The 21,937-nt window shown below is 19.3% G+C and overlaps 3 protein-coding genes across 3 annotated transcripts; all 3 read left to right on the top strand.

Annotated features, from left to right (window-relative positions):
• Positions 1-5,638: 5,638 nt before the first annotated feature.
• Positions 5,639-6,548, top strand: MKS88_002213 (fam-m protein; the record flags this gene model as incomplete). Its single annotated transcript, XM_067215205.1, has 2 exons — positions 5,639-5,725; positions 5,865-6,548. 2 exons carry the CDS (start codon positions 5,639-5,641, stop codon positions 6,546-6,548), a joined length of 771 nt encoding a protein of 256 aa, XP_067073654.1.
• Positions 6,549-9,475: 2,927 nt separating this feature from the next.
• MKS88_002214 (fam-l protein) lies at positions 9,476-12,028 on the top strand (the record flags this gene model as incomplete). Its single annotated transcript, XM_067215206.1, has 4 exons — positions 9,476-9,527; positions 9,618-9,679; positions 9,865-9,919; positions 11,853-12,028. 4 exons carry the CDS (start codon positions 9,476-9,478, stop codon positions 12,026-12,028), a joined length of 345 nt encoding a protein of 114 aa, XP_067073655.1.
• Positions 12,029-17,546: 5,518 nt separating this feature from the next.
• Positions 17,547-20,166, top strand: MKS88_002215 (STP1 protein; the record flags this gene model as incomplete). The annotated part of the gene is made up of 3 exons (XM_067215207.1): positions 17,547-17,567; positions 17,700-18,791; positions 19,009-20,166. The coding sequence occupies 3 exons, from the start codon at positions 17,547-17,549 to the stop codon at positions 20,164-20,166; spliced, it is 2,271 nt and encodes a 756-aa protein (XP_067073656.1).
• Positions 20,167-21,937: the final 1,771 nt, after the last annotated feature.

The raw sequence follows: 21,937 nt of genomic DNA on the forward strand, positions 1-21,937 counted from the left end.
TTATTCATTATAAAATAGACATGGAAAGCATGAATATTTATTTTTATATATACATGTCATTAGCTATACCATATGCTTATAGTGTATATAATTAGGAATTGAGAAATTATATACTTTACTAGTAAATTAAACTATTTTTTTATGATTTCTTAATTTAGATTAACAATATATAATTTAGAAAAATACAGATTTATTTTTTAAAAAAGTACTCTATAAAAGTGTTTACAATGCTTTTTTCTAAAAGTAAAAAGGTAATATATACATGTAAATATTTAACAAAATTTTATTATATAATGAACTCATTTTACGTATTTTTTTTAGTAAGTTATATGGGGATTATTATAAATTTTTAAAATGAATTGTATTATATGTAAATATTAACTGAGTTTAAAAAAAATGAAACTATGAAATTTCACAAAAACCTAAAAGAAACAAAATAATAGTTTTCATAAAAGTTTTTACTAAAACAATATATATATTAAAACAACAAAAATATAATAATGCTAATTTTTTTTTATATTATTTTTTTTTTTTTTGTAATTTAACAATAGCATTATTAAATTAGCTATTTTTTTTCTAATTACTTCTACTATAATAATAATTTATGAATATCAATATAAAGCCTTATTTGAAAATATTACAATAATATTTTGCATATATATTATTATTATAATTATCATTCTCTGGTTTACAATACACAGTAACAAATATATAGGGAAATAATAAATAAAATTTTCTTAAAAGTATTTTAAATAAATTATTATTTATTTATATATTTAGATTTTTTTTATTATTGTATACCCCTAAAATATATTCCTAACACTATGTACTTTTAAGAGAATAAATAAATAATAATTTATTCATTCTAAAATTACTGAATCACAAAATTTAGTACATAATGTTGTTATACTTTCTCATTTGTCATTTAAATTCTTTATCTTGTATTTCATTTCTAAATTTATTTCATTTGATAAATTTTTACATTAATGATTTTATATATAATATTTTTAGATCATTTATATCTATAATCTCTCTTTTTTATGTTATTTTTTACCCATATTAATATTTCTTCAAAAAATATATAATGAAATAAAATAAAATAAATATATGGATATAAAAAATTTTCACTTAGTAATACTGGCATAAATTAAACATTATTCAAAATTATAATCTTCAAAAATTATTGCAAAAAAAAAAAAATTAAATATCAGTACTTATTTAACTTTATACATATATTCAAAGAATAATTCTATATCTATTCTTTTTTTTTATGCATGCATTAGACTATAAAAGGATACATTACTTTAGGGAATAACTAAAGAATGCGTTGTGATTAACATAATACAAAAAATTGTATATGTTATATTTTTCTTCATTTATTATTCCTATTGTTTCATTCATGTATTAATTATTATTTTTTTAAAAATATTAAGTCCTTCCAATGTATGATGCTTATAATTTTTGAATTTTTAATGAAAAAACATCAGCAATATTAGATATGTTCTTAACGTATGAGTTAATGTATTACATGTATATTCTATACGTACTGTATAGTATATAAACTCCTTATATCCTTAAAGTATGAAATCACATATACCTTTCTTTTATTATTATGAAATGTATTAATAAAAAATATATTTAATTAGAGTACTGTACTAAATAATTTAATTATATATTTCTGAATATTTATTAATGAATCCAAATTATTTTATTTTAAAGAATGTTAAATTTATTTCTAAATAACATTAAGATAAAAATTATATAATGCATTCTTAAGAATATTTTTCTATTTCTACGTTGTAAAAAGTATCATAGTTATATAAATATAATTCTCATAGACAAATGAAAAATAACTAAAGAAAAAAGAATAAATGAGTAATATGTTTTCCATTATTATCAAATGTATGTTATATTATTGTTAATATTTTCCTTAATATATTATAATATATAATATTCATATCATGAAACAAAAAATTACGTCGATCTCTCTCATTAATATTTTTCTTATTTTTTTCTGTTATGTTTGATATACCTTTTTAACAATGACATCGTAATAGAATATTACTAACGTATACTAGTGTTGTTAGTATTTTCAGTATTCTTTATTAATACCATATTTTATAATAAGATTAATTATATTTTTAAATAATGAATATTTACTTTGTTTTTTAGAGTACTATTAACAAATCTTTGCATGCAACCAACATTATAGTTAAAAAATTAAATACAAGATCTTATCGATTACTAGCAAAATGTAAACAACAAAGGAATCCATGTATTGTAAGTTTAAAAAAGGAGATACCAAGGAATGAAGTTAACAAAACAAATTATATATCTTATTCTGAAAAAAGCTCTACAGCATAGAATAAAAAGTCAAATGGAGGTTAATCAAGGAATCTGGCGTTGCTCAAAAAAGATATAAAAAATAATTCTTATATATTTGAAAAAGAAAAATGTTCCTTTATGGAAAAAAAAATATTCAAAGAACTTGATTTTATAGATTTTCCTAAAAAAAACAGCGCAATTAATAATAAGACTTTCAAAAAAGCAATACGTAAAAAATACGGATTACGAATTCCTACACCAATATTATTGTTCTTCTTGTTATTCGTATTAGTTATAGTAGATTTATCATTAGGTATTTCAATTCAAAAGAGTTTTCCTATATCATTGGCGTTGTGGAATCCATTAGAAGTTTCGAAATTGGATTGGTTTAAGTCCATTTTTAATGGGTTGAAAGAATAGAACTGGTTCTCTAAACCTCCAATATGGAATATAAGTGAATCAATGACGCACGTTATCAATGCCAAAAAATTGTTAGGACGTTTTTGTGGTGTTCTAATATATTTCATACCTTTCGTTATATTAGGTGTCACATTTATATTAGAAATGGTATATTATCATAAAATAGTAAAAAAATTTGAAAAAAATAAATTTAGGCGAAAACAAAAACAAAAACTATGAAATATGATTTTGCTATAAATAACTTATTTTTATGAAGTAAAAATTGTAATATATTTAATGATATCTTCGATAAACATATCTATAATTCCTTACGTCTTATAAATATACCAAAATATATATGATTTCCTTGATAAACAACAGTAAACATGTATGTTATTAGTTATTTTGCGAATTTGAACATTTTAAAGTTTTTTAATTTATATTATTAAGAATTTTAGATTGATTAAATAGTACGTTTCAATATGTACATTTTTATGTTTCAATATATTTTCGTGAAAAATATATGTATATGATTCAAAATGAATATATAATAGAAACATTTATCTAAATTTACTAAATTGTGCTAATTTCTAATTGATATAGAAACTATTTATTTTTGTTTTTTATTTTGTTCTTTTATAAAATGTTTATGTTTTGTTTATTTAGAAAATTAAACCATACTAAATTAGCAATAATTGTGTCTTGTTTAATAATTAATAAAAGGAAGCATATATATTTCTTTGCTTTTACATGTATATATTTAATTTATCTATTAAGGAAAATACTTACAAATTATTTCATAAAATATGTCCTATAATAAATGCGCCATACAAATCTTTTTAATGTGCTTTTAGTATTATTTTCATATTAAAAATTAAAATTTATAAATATATAATAAAATATATATTCATGCAATATTGTTTACTTATAACTGTTTACTTATTATGGATTTATTATATTTAGAAAAAAATTAATACTTAATTATATTCATTATCTTATTATTAAAATGAAATATTGAATGATCCTAATTTAGAATAAATTAAGTACATATATATATAAATGAAAATTAATTAATAAATAAACAAAATAAATATATTTTTTTATTTTTTACATTATTAAAATACAATATAAATGAAATATATGCAATAATAATTTTCATAGATATGTATATATTCTTTTCTTCACCTTTTCATAATAGTAAAATAGTAATTATGTGTTTATTTCCATGAAAAGCTAAATTATTATTAGCATTAATTAAAATAAATATATATTTTCTACTATTAAATATTAATATTTCCACTTTGCTTATTTATATACATTTTCTATTTTAATTTATATAAATATATTAAGGAAAGTTAATATTATTTTAATTTTTTATAAAAATGTATATAGTTTATGCTGAAATTCAATAATTTCTTTAGATTTATAATAAGAGTTTATTAAAAAAAAAGAAATTAAAAGAAAATCTCCTTATATTTACATATAATTTATAAGTAAATGACATTGTTCTATTTGTTACTTAAGCGTTAATAGTTTATAATTAAAAAATTATTCTATTTTTTTTTATACAGTGTTTAATAAAATAAATATAATGCATAAGTGTCCCCGCGCAACAGAATTGATAGTTATTTTCATTTCTTAAATTATATATCACATATAATATACAGAAAGTTGTAGTGTAACATCAATATATGTTTTATATATTACATTTATTTACATTTTAAAAAGATTAGTTTAGTCAGTACAAAAACTCATGCATTTTATTTTCTGCGTAAATGTATACGTATGAACTAATGAAGATAAGTCTGATACATACGAACAGTTATGCAGGGGAAGAATAAGAACATTTCTAATATGAATTTAATAAAAATATATATACATATATATTTTTTTTTTGTTTGTATTCAATATAATTATATTTTATTAAATATATTCTTATATGAAAATAATATATATTCATATGTATATATGTGGAATAATTCTACTACGCTAATTTTGCTTTTTGTTTTTTTTTATACTATATTAAGGTTTTTTTCAAATATATATAACTAAAAAAAATTATAATAAAAATTAAGTAAATGTACATGACTAATTTTCATTTAGAATAATAGCATAAATAAAACTTAATTAAAAATTATTGTTTTCAAAAATTATTCTACAAAAGTAAAAAATTATCTTTTTTTTAACCTTAAATTATATATTTCCTCATATATTATGTAATAACAAATTAATGCAATTTTTTAAATATATTATAGTATATAAAAAATTATATGTAATTACGTAGTAACTAAATAATATGTTATAATTAATTTAATGAAATATGTTCCATTCTTCATTTATTACTATTATATTATTATAATTATTTATATTATTTTATAAGTTATAAGTTTTTCCAAAATATAATGTTTATTAAATTGAACTATTAATAGGATAATATTCTCAAAATTAGAAAGTATGGATTGAATATATATAACAATGTGTTACATATATATTCTATATATTCTATATTGTATATTAATTCAGTAGTTCCATATAAGAAATCACATATATTTCCCCTTAGATTATTATAAAAAGGATTAATAAAATAAACATTTAATTAGTGTACTACATTAAATAATTAAATTATAACTTTGAATAGTTATAAATATGTACATATTATTATTTTTAATGGAAGATACTACCTTTTTAAGTAACATTAATATAAAAATTATATAATATAATTTTTAAAATATTTTTCTTTGTATATGTAATGAAAAAACAATACAGTTATATATATTTTATTAAATTCTTACAAAAAAATTATAAAAAAAATATTTTAAAACAAATATAGCATCCTTTGTCATTAAAAGTATATTTTATTATTATTGATTTTTTTTTTTTTTTTGAGTATATTAATATATTATTGATTTATAACATGGAACAAAAAATTAAACCAAGCTCACTTATTAAAATTTCTGCGTTCATTTTTTTAACTTGGATATCTCATATTAACGATGATATAGTATAATATTATTATTTAAGGATATTTGTATAGTTTATATTCTTAGTGTTTTATTTTTATAAATACTTATTTTTTAACATGATATAATATTTTTTATTATATTAAATAATAAATATTTAAATTTATATTTTTTTTTTAGATCACGTATAACAAACTCTCGAATGAAAGCTATAGCATTAGTAAAAAAATAGGTTTACTAAGTTATCGTTTACTAGCAAAATACAAACAACATAAGAATTCATATTATACAGAACTAAGAGATGATATACCAAACAATAGAGATTGCAAAATTAAAGATATATCCAATTACGAAAAGGGAGCCAAAAAAAAAAACAGACAATCTATTCAAAGCTCATTAAACAAGGCACAATACTACACAGAAGTTATGGATTATAATAATGGGATGTTTGATGGTAAACATTTCCATTTTGAAAAAAAATTGATCAAAAAAAAACATTATGACGATTTCTTGGAAAAGAATAGGAGAATTTGTAACATGGCTTTAAAAAAAATAAAATTTAGAAGTTATGGATTTGGAGTTACTACATTTTTCCTTTTTTTCGTGTTAGGAATAGGAATACCCATATTAAAAGGTCTAGAATCAGTAAAGGATCTTTTAAAGGTAAAACCAATTGATCAAGTTTGTAATCTTATAAAGAAAATACCTGGTCTAACAAACTTAGAAGATAAATATATTTATTTAATATTTTTTGGCGTGCTTATTATTATATTAACAATCATACTTCTAATAGCGATTCCTAAAATATTAAGCAATAATGAGAAATATAAAAAAATTAAGTTGATATCTCAATTAAATGAATAATAATAATATTTATTTTTATCAAACATATACATATAAATTTATATTTTGAAGATCTTTTATGATGCATTATTAATAAACATATCTATACGAGATATAATTTTGTGAATGCACATGTTTATGCTTAGTCTTTTCATTACACAACTGAAAAAAATTATATTTTCTTTTTTTCTGAGAATATGAAAGTTTTATTGTTTTAAAATGTGTATTTCAAAGCATTATTTAAGCTTAAATATGTATATATGGTATAATATATATTTTTCTGTATTTATATAGATACTTAAGTATTATATATATTTGTTCATTTAAATGAATATTTGATAGCACAATTCATATAAATTTATTGAAATGTAGTGCATTATACTTGAGCTAAAACATTCTCCTTTCTATTTTGTACCTTTTTATAGTCTAAAAACATTATTTGTTCTGGTAATTATAAAAACATTTTTTTATATATAAATTAAAAATTAATGTGTCTTCTTTTGTGGTTAACTATAGAAAACAAATGTATGCCTTTGCATTGATATTTACATATAAATAAATATATATATATATATAATTTAAGTTTTAATGGCTAAAATAATTTTTATGAAAAATATTCAAGAGAAAATATTTACTGTAAAAATATTTTCAATATAGTTATAATTTATTATTGATTTTTTTAACTTGGCCTAAATATGTGAAGTCATATATAATAAAACAGTATCTTCATAATATATAAATTATTCATAATTATTTAATAATATAGAAACTTTAAATCATTACAACTCTGTGATACTTTAAAAATAATTATTATGTTATTATTATACTTAATTGTAGTTATTATTCAACTCTACAGAAATTAATTAAATATATATTAAATTTTAAATTTATAAATAAATATATTTTATGTTCTTATTATTTTCTAAGTCATGCAGTAACTAGATTAAATAATAAAATTTAACAATATAATAATAAATAGTATAAAAAATTAATTTTTTTTTTCTCACTTAACTGTAAATTTCTAAAAAAAATTATATCTTTGTAAATATGCACATAATCATTAGAAGTCATTAAAACAAAAATGTATTTTCTATAGTTTCTTCAACATACATAGGTCTTTATTTATATTGCTGAGCTATACTTTATGCTTGCTTATAAGTATATTAAGTGGAGAATTAGGAATATTATTTTAGAGCTATATAAAAGTACGTACAGTTTATATCTATCTTACTAATCCATTTATATTTATAAAACTCAAGTTTTAATTAAAATAAAAGTAAAAAAATAAGAAAAAAAGAATTTTATTTTGTATGCGTAATTCACAAACAAATTTTTAGCATTGTGGTTTAGGAATAAGGAATCAGGAAATTCCTAAATATTAGACAAAACTTTTAAGTGTAATTTTTTTATTTTTTGTAGAAATTGTATCTACGGGGTTATTAATTTATAATTTCATTATTTGTTGAAATAAATAAGAAGATATATTATTCATTATTACCAATTTTCAATGTTTAAATCAATTATATTTTATATAAATTGCATGAATATTTCTTTTATAATAAATTGATAAGTACAAAGAATAATCATTTTTATTAATTATTTTAATGAGAGTTAAAATATTTAGTTAAGTTTACTTTGTATTCATATATTTTATAGAACAAGGGCATTTGATTTTTATTTCTTATTACATTAATACTACTTACAAAACTTACATACTTTAATTAAAAAAAAAGGAAATAATACAACTTGTGTAATTTAAAAACTTTTCGTTTGAAAATAACTTATGAGTCCATCTTAACTAAAAGTTACAATTTTCAAATATTACTATACCAAATAAAAAATTGTAATTTATATATTTTTAAAATATAATTTTATAAATACTGTAGCACGCTACATATTACATTTTAAGAAAAATATTATAGAATATTAAGCAATGAAATTGTTATTTTTAATATAACACAAATTTTTATAGAAAATATGGATTTTTCCATATATCATTAATATTATTATATTATTATTATTATAATTAACTATTTATTAAAAATAACCATTTTCTCCAAAATGAGGTGCTTATAAAACTAAAACAGTTAATGTGAAAACATCATTTAACTTCGAACTTATTTTCTTAATATAGTGAAAAATGTATTATCTATATTATTTACTTTCCATATTCCATAAAATATCAATATTTCGAAATGTTATAAAATAATATATATGTTTTTTTATTTTTAAAAGTGTTTATAAAATTAATTAATTAGTCTAATATTATACTAATTTATTTACATATTTTTAATACTTAATAATGAATAAATATTTTATAATTATAATGAAGTTATATTTTTATAAATAAAATTAAGATAAATAAATTTTAATAAATTTTTAAAGTAACTTCTCATTGTCCTCGTAAAAGATATTATATATATTTAATTAAGTTTCGACTAAATCATAAAAAATAATAAAAAAAAAAATAACAAAAATAATCACTCTACACTTTTTAATTTAAAAGATATGATATTATTCCTAATTTATTTTTTTGTTTTTTGTATTACAGTATTAATAATCTATATAATGAAACAAAAAATTAACTTCTCTGTTTTAATAAAATTGCTACATTTATCCTTTTCTTATGAATGTTCCAATTTTTCAATGATATGATAAAAAAAGTTTACTAATGTAAAATTTTGTTATTAATATTATTTACTGTTTTATTTTTACTAATACCTTTTTCATCATCAGATTAACGAGCTTTTTAAATGTCAATATTTACACTATTTTTAAGTATATGTTTAATAAATCCATGGATGTAAATATCATCATTGTTGAAAAATTAAAAAAAACATCTATAGATTACTAGCAAAATGCAAACAAGATAAGGGTTTATGTATTATAAATTTAATAGAACACATACCAAATAACGAAATTGACAAAAAAAAATTATATAACTAATTATGAAAAAAGCTCTACGGAAAAAAATAAACAATCAGAAGGAGGTTCATCAAGGTGTCCAATATGGCACAAACAAGCTAAGAAAAATAATTCTTGTATAATTGAAAAAAAAAATGTTTCTATATTAAAAAAAAATATCCAAAGAACTATATTTTGAAGATTTTCTTAAAAATAACATGACAATTAATAATAGAACATACCAAAAAGTAATACGTAAAAAATATGGATTATGCATTGTTTTACCCGCATAAAAGTTCTTGTTTTTGCTAATATTACTCATATTAAAATATTCATTAGTTATTTCAATTAAAAATCCTTTGCTTATATCATTAGTTAAGTTGGTCCCTTATGACATTTTGGCGTCAGAATAATTTTCGTCCATTTTTTCTAGGGTAAAATATCAAAAATGTCCTTGGGAGTCTCCATTATTGGACACATCTACACAAGTGGCACATAATATAAAGGAAACTGTATTATTTGGGCATTTAATTGATGTTCCATTATATATCCTATCATTTCTTATATTAGTTGTCACATTTATATTTGCAATTTTTTACTACCAAAAAAAGTTATAAAATTGGAAAAAATTAAATTCAGAAAAAGGTAAAATAAATTATATAAAAATATAATTCCTTCTGTAAATAAATTATTAATATTTAGTAATATTTGTATTATCATTAGTGATATACCTTATAAGCATACACTTACTTCCTTATATTTTATAAATTTACCAACATATATATTAACTCTTTGATTAAAAGCAGTAAACATGGATGCTTTTAGTTATTTTGGTAATATGAAATTTTTAATTTTATTCATTTTCTAATATTTGTGTAATCTAGATTAAAAATTATGGTTTCATATATATATTTTTGTATTTGAAAAAATTGTAATGAAACATATATTCAAATTCTTTAAAATGAATATATAATAGCACTATTTATTTAATATTACTGGAATATCCTGACTCATATTTGATATAAAAATTGTTCCCTTCCGTTTTTTATATTATTCTAAGTCTCAAATTATTATTTTTTTGTTATATTTTCGAATTATAATCCCTGTTTTAAATTGGAAATAATTACGTCCTTTTTTTGTATTTAACGAAACATATTGAATGTATTTCTCTGAGTTGATATGTATATATGCATATTTTTTTTAAAAGAAAAAACACAATTTTTATTCTATAAAGTAATTTTAAGAGAAGTATTGCAGAAAAATATTTATTGCATAAAGTTTTTTAATGTACATTTAGTTTGTTATTTTATTATTTTATTTTATTTTTTTGTAAGTTTTATTAATTATTATTATTTTTATTGGGTAATTTTGTATGTGAATTAATTATATTATTCTGTTCTATTATATTTTCTTGTTTTTTTTTTCGGTTATAAGCAAAATGTTAACAACTACATACGGCTTTACATACGTTCTTTTTCAGATATTTTCTTTAGTTTATTGTTAGCTATATATTTAAAAATACTATATTTCTATAAAATAAAAAATGTATAATCATAAAGTACTTTATTTTTTTCAAATGTTATCCAATAATATAACCAAATTAACATAAATTCTTTTTTATATTTGCTAGATATATTCAATTACACATGTTCAAGTTGTATATATATTACACAAGTATATACTATATACATAAATTAATTTTATGTATAAATTTTTTACAACATTTAAAATTACTCATTAATATAACATTTTTAATGCTTACTAAATTTTATTTATTTTAATTTATTTTAATTAGTAATGTACTTTAAATATATTTATATATAATATTTACTAAAATATATGTTTTTTTATTTTTTTTAATGTATCTTACATTAAATATAATTATAAGAACATAGAAGAGATAAAATAAATTTATATTTTAGAGAAAAAAAAGTTCTAAGAAACATAGTATCTTAATTGCCATTTATAATTATTAAAAAAGTTACTTGTAGAACTGAAATTTTTACTGTTTTATATACATTGACTCATCAAATAAATATATTATCTATGTGGGACAAAAAATGTTATTTTTTATTAAATTTTTTGCTTTTAGCCTATTAATGTGGAACATGAAACGTTATTATAAGTTTTAATATAAAAATAAAATTTACGAAAATTCTATACCTTTTAGTAGTTATCTCGTTATATTTCCATTTTTAAATGAACTTTTATTAATGCGAGAATAAATATATTTTTCATAATCATTGAATATTTATCTTAATTTTTAGTTCACTGCCTCTATCAAATTACTTAATAACAAAAACGGGAAAAATACTTCATTAAAAGTGAATACCAGCAAGTAAACATTATGGAAAGAAATAGAAAAATTATATTCAAGACCAAAAAGAACAATTGTAACAATAAAAAATAAAATTAAAAAAGGTGAAAATAATATCTCAGAACATTCAAATATATTAAAAAATGAGTACGAATATGAAAAATCGAACAAATTATCACATAATAACAAGTCTACAAAACCATTTAACTCCCTCGAATATATTGATAATTGTGAAGGGTCAGATGATATACATAAAGAAAATAATAAAAAATACAATTAATTCATTTGATATTGGTGATATAGAAGTACTGATGCCTCAAATTAATATGTTCTATTATTCCGTTAAATCTTTTATCCGAAGTATTATTAAAAATAGGAACAGAAATATGAAGAACATTTAATAAAGTTATTAAGAACTTATTTTTTTAACCACAGCTATGATGAAGAAAAAAGAACTATTAAATGACAAGAGAAATTTTTTTTTAAACATTTTATCTTTACTTCTACAATTTTTTCATTAACAATATTATCTGAAGTATTTTATGCATGAGGATAGGAATACCTTATACATGCAATAATATATCTTACTAAAGTTACTTTAACAGAAATTTATTTTATTTATAAATTAATAAATGTAATAAAATTGTTAAAGCTGAGGATTCCCATAATACGCACTTAAAATATTTATATTTTGAACCGAATGAAAAAAAAAAAAAGCTTTTTATGTTTGGATTAAGAAAAAAAAAAATCTGATAATGAGTATAATAAAGAAAATGCAGCTATTGATATTGATAAAAAAGATATTGTATTAATGCAACAAATTTAATTTATGTATTTGAATATATGTAAAATTACATAAGTCCTCAATAATAAGAATATATAAATTCCTAATATATATATTGTATTTGAGTTTTTCTCTATTTTATTTGTTACTTAATAAAATTTATTTGTTATAATTTTATAAATCTGTCTAATAGATATAGGAACTTTTGTTTTCATACTTATTCAGTTAATTAACATTTGTAATTATTATGAGAAATTATACTTCTTAGCAGTTTTGTTTTTTTGTTTATTGTTTATTTTAATATGTAACAAAAATATTCATATTTTTATTAGCTTTCCTATATAACATGAAAGCCTTTCTCACGTAATTAGTATAAATTTTATGTATTCATTTTATAAAATAAATAACATTTTTTAATTTTATTTATAGGATCACACTTTAGCCACTATTTAAAGATCAAAACTATTTTAATAAAGATAAATAAATTGTTATTATTAACATTTATTAAAATTATATTTATGAGCTATTAGCTTATAATTTCAAGCATACATACATAGATAAGATTATGTTATTACAGTTTAATGGAGTCTAAATTCTTATTAATACAGATAGTTCACCATCAACTAAATTTACTATTACGGTAAATATTTTAAAAATATATTAGTTTTATTACGTATTTAGTACCATTTATTTCCTACTCATATTTTATTTTTAGTAATATCTATTTTACCTATTTGTTTACATATAAAGAACACATAATTTTTACCATTTTGTCCCATCTTTTTACTTAAAAATATTTATCATAACTTTAAATTATGCATATTACACGTATATATAATTCTATAATTATATAAAATATGGAAATTATCTTCTTATATATATATGTATACGCTATACTCCATGTTATACTATAATAATTTTAAAACTTCAACACTAACCTAAACCTTAAACATATAGTAACTTATTTATTTTGTTATACATAACATGTGATCATGATGCAGTTAGCACACTAAGTTCTTACATCTACTCTAAGAATTGTGATGTACAATGTAATAGTTATATAAATAGATATATTTCACAAAATGCAATAATTATTATACAAAATTATAAAACTTCAGTAATGAACATGCTACTCTTAAAAATCATATGATTAAGTAAAAATGTATACAATTCTTAAAATATGCTAATAAACTTAAATGAAACTACTGAAACATAACTAAATTCATTTCCCAAAAAACATTATTTCAACGTTCACTATCACCGGCAGATGCACCTTTAGAAGATATTGTATATGAATTTGTACCTTTATTTCCAATAGTTATTTTAACAATTACTCCATTTTTGTTCATACTCTTTTTTTTCTTTAATAACACTATAAATTATGTCGTTTAAAAATTTGACTGTTCTACTAAACACTCCCTAATATATTTTAATAAGAAACTGTAGTCGTATAAGTGTTGTATCTGCATATATGCAAGTTTCGCAATATTTATTAACTCTGTTTTATATTATGCTTTTTCTTTAATAAGAAAAAATAAAAATAAGTTGAAATACTTAAGTGCGCAAAATGATCAAAAATATTTAGGAAAAATCAGGTATTATATATTATGTCATAATGTACAAAATCATAATTTGTAAATGTCCAATAATAGATTTATTTATACCTATAAAATAAACTTCTTGACATTTTAATTAAAGGTTATTTTAAAATAATACCAAAAAAAAAAGTTAGAATAAATTTTTTCATTAATAATACTGCAAAAGTAATAATATACATGTTAGGATGATTCCAAAAGATAAAAAAGTTCACTTAAAAGTAATAATGCAAACCAGTTTATTTAGGTAAAAAAAAAAAAATATATATGAAATTATACGAAAATTATTTAATTCAAAACTGTTTGTTATAAAAAAGAGATAGTGAAAATATAAAAGTATCCTAATATTAATTACATAGTCAATATTAGTGTTATTACCAAGAATCACATAGTTTAGATATGTAATATATATTATGAAATATTCATCCATATAATACATATATAAGGACAATTAAATTAATATATGCTTATGACTTTATCTCTAGTTGTAGTGGAAAAAAAATTTTACTTTGTATTATAAAAACTGCTTACAATAAAGATGTGGTATACATAAATGTTGAATTAACAAATAAATAATAATTTTCATACTATGATAATTAAATTATAAAATATGAAAAAAATTATGAGATACAATTTCTGATATATCAGTGCTAGAAAAGTTCGATCTGATATTGTATAAATTATACATAAAATGTTAATAAATAATCATAAAGAATAAAATGACATTGATTAAAACTTAATATTAATATCACATATTTTGTACGGAGATAATGAGTATATATAATCTTTTGCTTTATTTGTGATATCACATATAAAAATAAATCCTGTGTAATATGATGGGACACTATATTTATTTATGCGACTTAAAGAATACACGTAAAATTAAAATATATATATCATAAGAAATTTTTTTTTATAATTTATTCGTATATGATATTCTTTAAAATTTCATGAACTTTTAGAGCATAACTATAATAATAAACTATATTATGATATAAAATGAACTATAAATTTAAATACATAAGTGCCTTTTTATAATAAATTTTATCACAGTTACTACATTGTGTATATATTGTATATTAAATAAAAAAAATTATTAATATGTTATTTAAAATAATAAATAATTCTAAAAAGACTTAAACATATGTGTATTTTCATCTGTATGATGCGTTTTTATACATATAGCAATTATATAAGTACATATTATGCTTAAATATTAGATGTTAAAAACAGAAATCTTATTGTTAAATATTTTTTTTAAATACATAAATTATATATTCATAATTTTTTGGAGAAGTCTTCAAAATTTTGAATTATTATTTATTTTGAATTATGACAAATTTTAAGTATAAATTGTTCTATCATATAACTTTAATCGTATTTAAAAAAAAAATAATATAAATTACACCAACGATAAAGAACTATTTTTTTTTTTCATAATATAGTAAAAAAAAAAAAAAGAAAAAAATATATAATAATAATAAAATAAATATTGTTATATAAATATTTGAAAATTAATTTTACTTACATCTTTTCATATGCCTTCAGATATTTGAGAAAAAAATATTTTGCCTTATGTTACCATATATTTGCTCAATATAATAAGAATATTATATATTATGTGTACCATATATATGCTTAGAATATATTAAAATACAACTATTTAAATATAAGAAATTATAAAACGTAATAAATTGTTTTTACATATATTTACCCTTATGTTACTATTAAGTAAAATATTTTTAAAGCAATAGAACATTGTATAGGGGGTCAAAATAAAATGAAAACGAAAATCAAAAAACAAAAATATTGTATAAAAATAGATGAAGACAAAATTTTTTAAATATAATTCGGTTAAACTTAACTATAATAACATAACGGTTTATGTCAAGTAATTATTTACAAAATTTTTTTAATATATACATATATATATTTTATTTTCTCACCATTCACTATCTTTTATGTACTTTCTTCAAATTAATCATTAAAATTAGAAATAATATATCTACATTATAACATAGTAATCTTTGTAGTTGGTAATACATTTAAATTGTTTTGTGATTAAATTTTGCATGTTTATGTCTCAAAAAGTTATTATAAAATAGTACATAAGCTTTTTTATTTTTCTTGCTAAATAAATATTTATTTATAGTGATAAGAAGATAACTTCATAAAATTATCATATACAGTAAAATTCAAAAAAAAAAAAAAAAAAAACATATCCTTAATCTATTTATCCAAATATATCTACAAATAATCACCGAATAACAATTGTGAAGTTTAAATGTTGCTTATATTACTTATTGTTGTATATTATTCCAGTTACAAGTAATTATATTATCATTATTATTATTCAAAAAAGCTATATTTCGTTTTATATATATTTTTAAGCATATGATACAATTAATTTTGCTATAAGTATATCCTAATAGTTTTTCATATTTTATAAAAGTGGCCAAGCTTATATTTATTGATTAATGTATCTATATATGTAAATGAATTATTGATATTCAGTTCAAAATAAATAATAATCAAAAGTTGCAATAGATATATACTTAACAACATTTATATCTAATAAAACATACTATTTTAAATTATTCAATAGCCTAACAAACACCACAAATAATTAACATTTGTGTAACATATATATATATATATATATATATATAATATTAAATGTTATATATATATATCATTGGTAAGTACTTTCCACAACAATAGCAACAATTTAGTATAATTTATATAATCTTAATTCTTCTCTCTATAATATCATATTAAATATAGAAAATGACTAAAATAATAATAATAAAACCGTAATGGTTTGTATCAAAAATAAATAACAAATATGATACAATAAAAAAGTAACATATTAACATGCTAATAACAATTTCTTCTATAGTTTATTTATTTTCAAAAAAAAGAAAAGAATAAAAGCAAACAATTATATTGATACAGGTAGCATTATTTATATTTATATGTCTGGAATAAGAAAAACAAAAGATAAAATAGGTATATTAAAGATAATTTTTGCACAATAACTTTTATATAACATACCATTTATATTACTTATACCTAATTTTTTAATGTTAAACATGTAACTTTTTTTAATAACATTCCTACAAATTTTACCCAAATATAATATCTCACCTGTGATTTATAGTTAGAATACTATTAAAATATATTTTCTGTTGTAATATATTTATTTAAGGTAAAAAATATTGGAAGCAAATAAAATGAATATTAATCCATTCAATTATTTTTTAGTTCACATATAAATTTTTAAGTAGTTCATAATTTTGTAATTTATATTAATATTTTTTAGTTTAAAATTACTCTATTCATAAGTAGAAAGATATGTATTTGTAATTTTTTTTCAGTTTTTTATTTAAAACAAACTAGAATGATAATGTAGAGTCAATATGGAAAATTGTGATACCACGGTAATATTCATTATTCTTTTAATATGAATAAATTTGTGGATAAATTATTTGTTTATGATAAACAAAAATTATAATATAAATAACGCAAAAAATTAATGCTTACATAATTCCTAATATTTTTTTTTAATATAGAACTACTCTGGTCTGGGTTATGGGGCATTACCATACATTCGGAATCCAGAATTTATTCAAGCTCGAAATCAAATTTTATCTCGCATTACAGCCTTAAAAGAAAAGACCCTTAAAGAAGAATTTAGGAAGGAATGCTTAGAATTATCTAATTATCTAATTAAGTTAAAGAATAAACCTCCAAAATATACGAATCCTAAGCAGTGGGTCCCAGTACTTAGGAATTATTTTAAGAGTAAATTTGATGAGCTTACTGAACACGGTGGTTGTCCCATGATTTTCGAGCAGAATGAAAGAGATCTTTTAGAATTAAAACATGATGCACTAGACTACTGTGAAACAATTAAAGTATATGAAAAAAAACTAAGGGCCTTCAAGAAAGGAGATAGTAGCACATATAATTGTAATAGTGATGCTGATTGTATAAGGCATTGTACGGAATATAAGGATTGGTTTACAAGTAAGAACGGACATTTCCAGAATACCAGAAATCTCATTAGTAAAAGTTGCATATTTAAACATTTATCATCGCATTTTCCTACAAAAAAATGCAACATACTGAATACTAGAATGTTAAATAAAGTTCCTGAATGCCTATGTATTAAACCAGAGGCAACTAGTCAACCTAGTTATAAAGAAAAAAAATTGAACGACGTAGAATTAGATCAAAATAAATCTGAAGATGCGCTTATATCTCAAGATCAAAGTCTACAACAAATGGAACATCCACCTGACGGCCCACCTCATAGGCCAACAGAAAGGCAACCGGATAGTTCACCTGAAAGTTCATCTTCAGATCCATCTCAACTTCTAACAAAACATGAAGACAAGTCGATGGCAAATTCAGATAATTTAGGTGCAGACACGCAACATACACATCCTGAAATAACACCAGCAAATACACATTTGGTATCTACAAAGGAAACAATACAGACTTCTACATTTCAACCTCCATTTACTCAAGAATTACAAAGTGATAGTGATTTAAAAGTTATTCCTGCTTCCTATGGAGCATTAATTTCTGAAATCCATCCTTCTACACCTGTAGATCATAAAATTCAAGGTAATATTAATTCTACTTTCTTTTCGATTTTTGTAATAACTATACAAATTGATATATACATATATACAAATTTAATGCAGGCCCAGTAACACATTCACATAACACATATGTATCATCATTTTTAATATCATTTCTTATTATTATTGTATCTTCCTTTTTTATTAAAGTAATATAAAATTATTAAAAATATTATAAATATTTGATTATTGTAATAATTTAATTTTTAAATATATTTCTTTTGCTTTGTAGTATGCTTTAATGGGGAAGATCAAAAAAAAAAAATATGTAAGAAGAAGACAAGTTAAATTTCTCAGAATACTGCTACCTTCACATTCTGTCAAAAAAGACATATTTTTATCAGATAATCATTTGGATCAGCCAATATATGATGATGAAGAAATCATAAAAAAATTAAAAATACATGAACATAAAACTATGAAAAATACAAATTTGTTCAAGAGAAAAAAGGACAGATCCAAAACTATTATAGAAGTACATATGGAAGTACTCGAAGAATTCCGAAATTTAGAATGGGAATTAAACAAAGGAGAATTTTTAGAATTATGTATAGAAGTATTCGCAAATGAGGAATATAGATCCTATCCTAATTTAATAAATTATGATCAAATGGAAAATATTAAATATAGCACTGATATTGAGGAAAAAAAAATTCTGTGGAATAAATGGATAGAAAGACACGAAAATTTTTCTGAAATACTGAAAAAAGCAGATTGGTTTAATAATTTAAAAAATGAATGGAAAAAAGAAAAAGGTAAAGTAAAAGAAATGCAAGAATTAAACAAGAAATGTTCAAACGTAAATCAAAAAGTTTCATTTTTAGAAAAAGAAAAAGATATATGGAGACAGTGGATATCAAGCAAGGTTAAAACTATAGAACAGTACCTGGAACAGGACTGGTTTAAGGAATTTACAGATGAATTTAATAATATACCAGATGAATATAAAAATGAAGAAACTAAAAATAGTGTATCACTAATAAATATAGAAGAACTGGAACACAACAAAAACTGCGAAGAATTATATAAATATGTTAAAAAAAAATTACTAGAAAAACTATGTATACTTGTATTTATGATGATATTAGAGGAATGCATAAAAGAGGAGCGTATAGAAAATAAAGAGTCATATTTTGATAATTCCATAAATGAATGTAAGTTAGAAGAAAATTCAGATAGAAATAAACAAATAATAGAGCATATAATGGAAACTAACTGCAATATTTTGGAAAGTAGAAGAAATAAGAAAATTCATGATAACAAACGTCAAGAATGTTTTAGTGAGAACGTAGAAGACTGGATAAAAGAAGATGACTCGTTTTCAAATTCTACTCTAAATAAAAATGTTCTTGACAAATCAAATGATTTTAGAGAAAAATACTTTTTATAAATTGATGCATATATATCCAAAATAAATTCTAGCGGAACTCAAGTAAATCAAGTAATGTTTTTGAAATCGATATCTTAAATTTTCTAATATTCGAATGAAAAAAACGAAAAAGAATAATTCATTGTAATGAGTAATATAAAAGGGGAAATCAGACCTTAAATATGACGATCGAGAAGAAGTTTTAAATATATATATATATAGATTTTATGTATTTTTTCTTATTTTGATAATAATATCTATTAGAATATTAAATTAAAATTTTATTCGATTAAGTAGCAAGCAGTTAATACATATACCAAAAAAATAAAATTAATATTAATATTTTCCAGATATATTAATGTTATAGCTTTAAATCAAGATTATGAAAAATAAAAAAAAAAAAATCAGAAATTTTTCAAAATTATTTTTTAATTAACATAATGTTACTACTTAAAATTAGGTAATTATATATCATTATATTATTATTTTGTGTGAAGTTTTTTTCATATTTAGAAAGATCAAATACTTTCTATTCTTCGTACATTTTCATTATTCGATCGATATATGTTTTAATTAATATAAAAAATTTGTTAATAAAAAAAAAATATATATATTAACACATTAAAATAGTGAAAATACACAAATAATTAATATAAATAAATATATTATAAAATAAATATACTAAATACTTAATGAAAATTTGTTCAAATGTTATGATATAATATTTATTTCTCATATTAATAGTATACATTTATTATAAATTTGTAACACTTTATCTGTTATATATATCAGTATATTTTTTCTGAATTATTTTTATGCTCGCAAAATGGAAAAATCATATTTAAATATTCTATCCACTAATAAAGAATTTAATTTTTTTGCGTAGCAAATATTTTATGTTAAATGAAAAATATTCATATATATTTATTTATATTGTTAATATTAATTTTTTATTTCTTTTTTTGATTTATATTACATGTATAAAAATTCGGTGAGTAAATCACCGAAATTATTAAAATAATGAATATATGATAATAATAAAATTAAGCTTAATATACAGTTTTCTACACTAACATGCATTTAATACTCGCTTTTATAAAAATATATAAACAAATAATTAAAAAAAATTCTTATTTATTTTTTACTTTTCTTAATTTATAAATTATAAATTATTAATGTTTTCATTAAATCAAAGAAAAAAAAGTTAAATATTGAAAAGTGAATTAAACTTCAGTAAAATTATAAGCTTCAAAAATTTTTTATATCTAAGGGGAAACACAGGGAAAATATGATTATATTTTTAGAATTTGAAAAATATAATATATTTTCATTTTTTCTCTTTTTATCAAATTTCCAATTTTACATATTTTACATTATAAAAATAAAAATTTTTCAATAATTTTCCTTTTAGGATTTAAAGAGAATTACTAAATTTAGATTTTTAGTTTATTCTTTTTTTAATTACAGAATAATATTTTTCACTTTTCTATATAGTTAAAAATATTATTCGTTAATTTTATTTTTATAATATTTTATTATTTTATCTATATATATACTAATATTTATAAAATAAATCAATACAGTGTTATATGGTTGAAATTATAAAACCCATTTTGATATATAATAATTTTTTACTGTTATTGTATATTATAAAAAAAAATACATTCTAAATTTTTATTTAATATTTTGTATTATGTAAAAATGATAAGAACAACATTATGTTTATATTTATCCAGTAACATTATTGAAGAAATAATATTAATAAATAAAATAAAAAAAACATTTTTTTCTG

Source organism: Plasmodium brasilianum, chromosome 8 (assembly GCF_023973825.1).
Source record: "Plasmodium brasilianum strain Bolivian I chromosome 8, whole genome shotgun sequence".
Taxonomy (NCBI): Eukaryota; Apicomplexa; class Aconoidasida; order Haemosporida; family Plasmodiidae; genus Plasmodium; species Plasmodium brasilianum.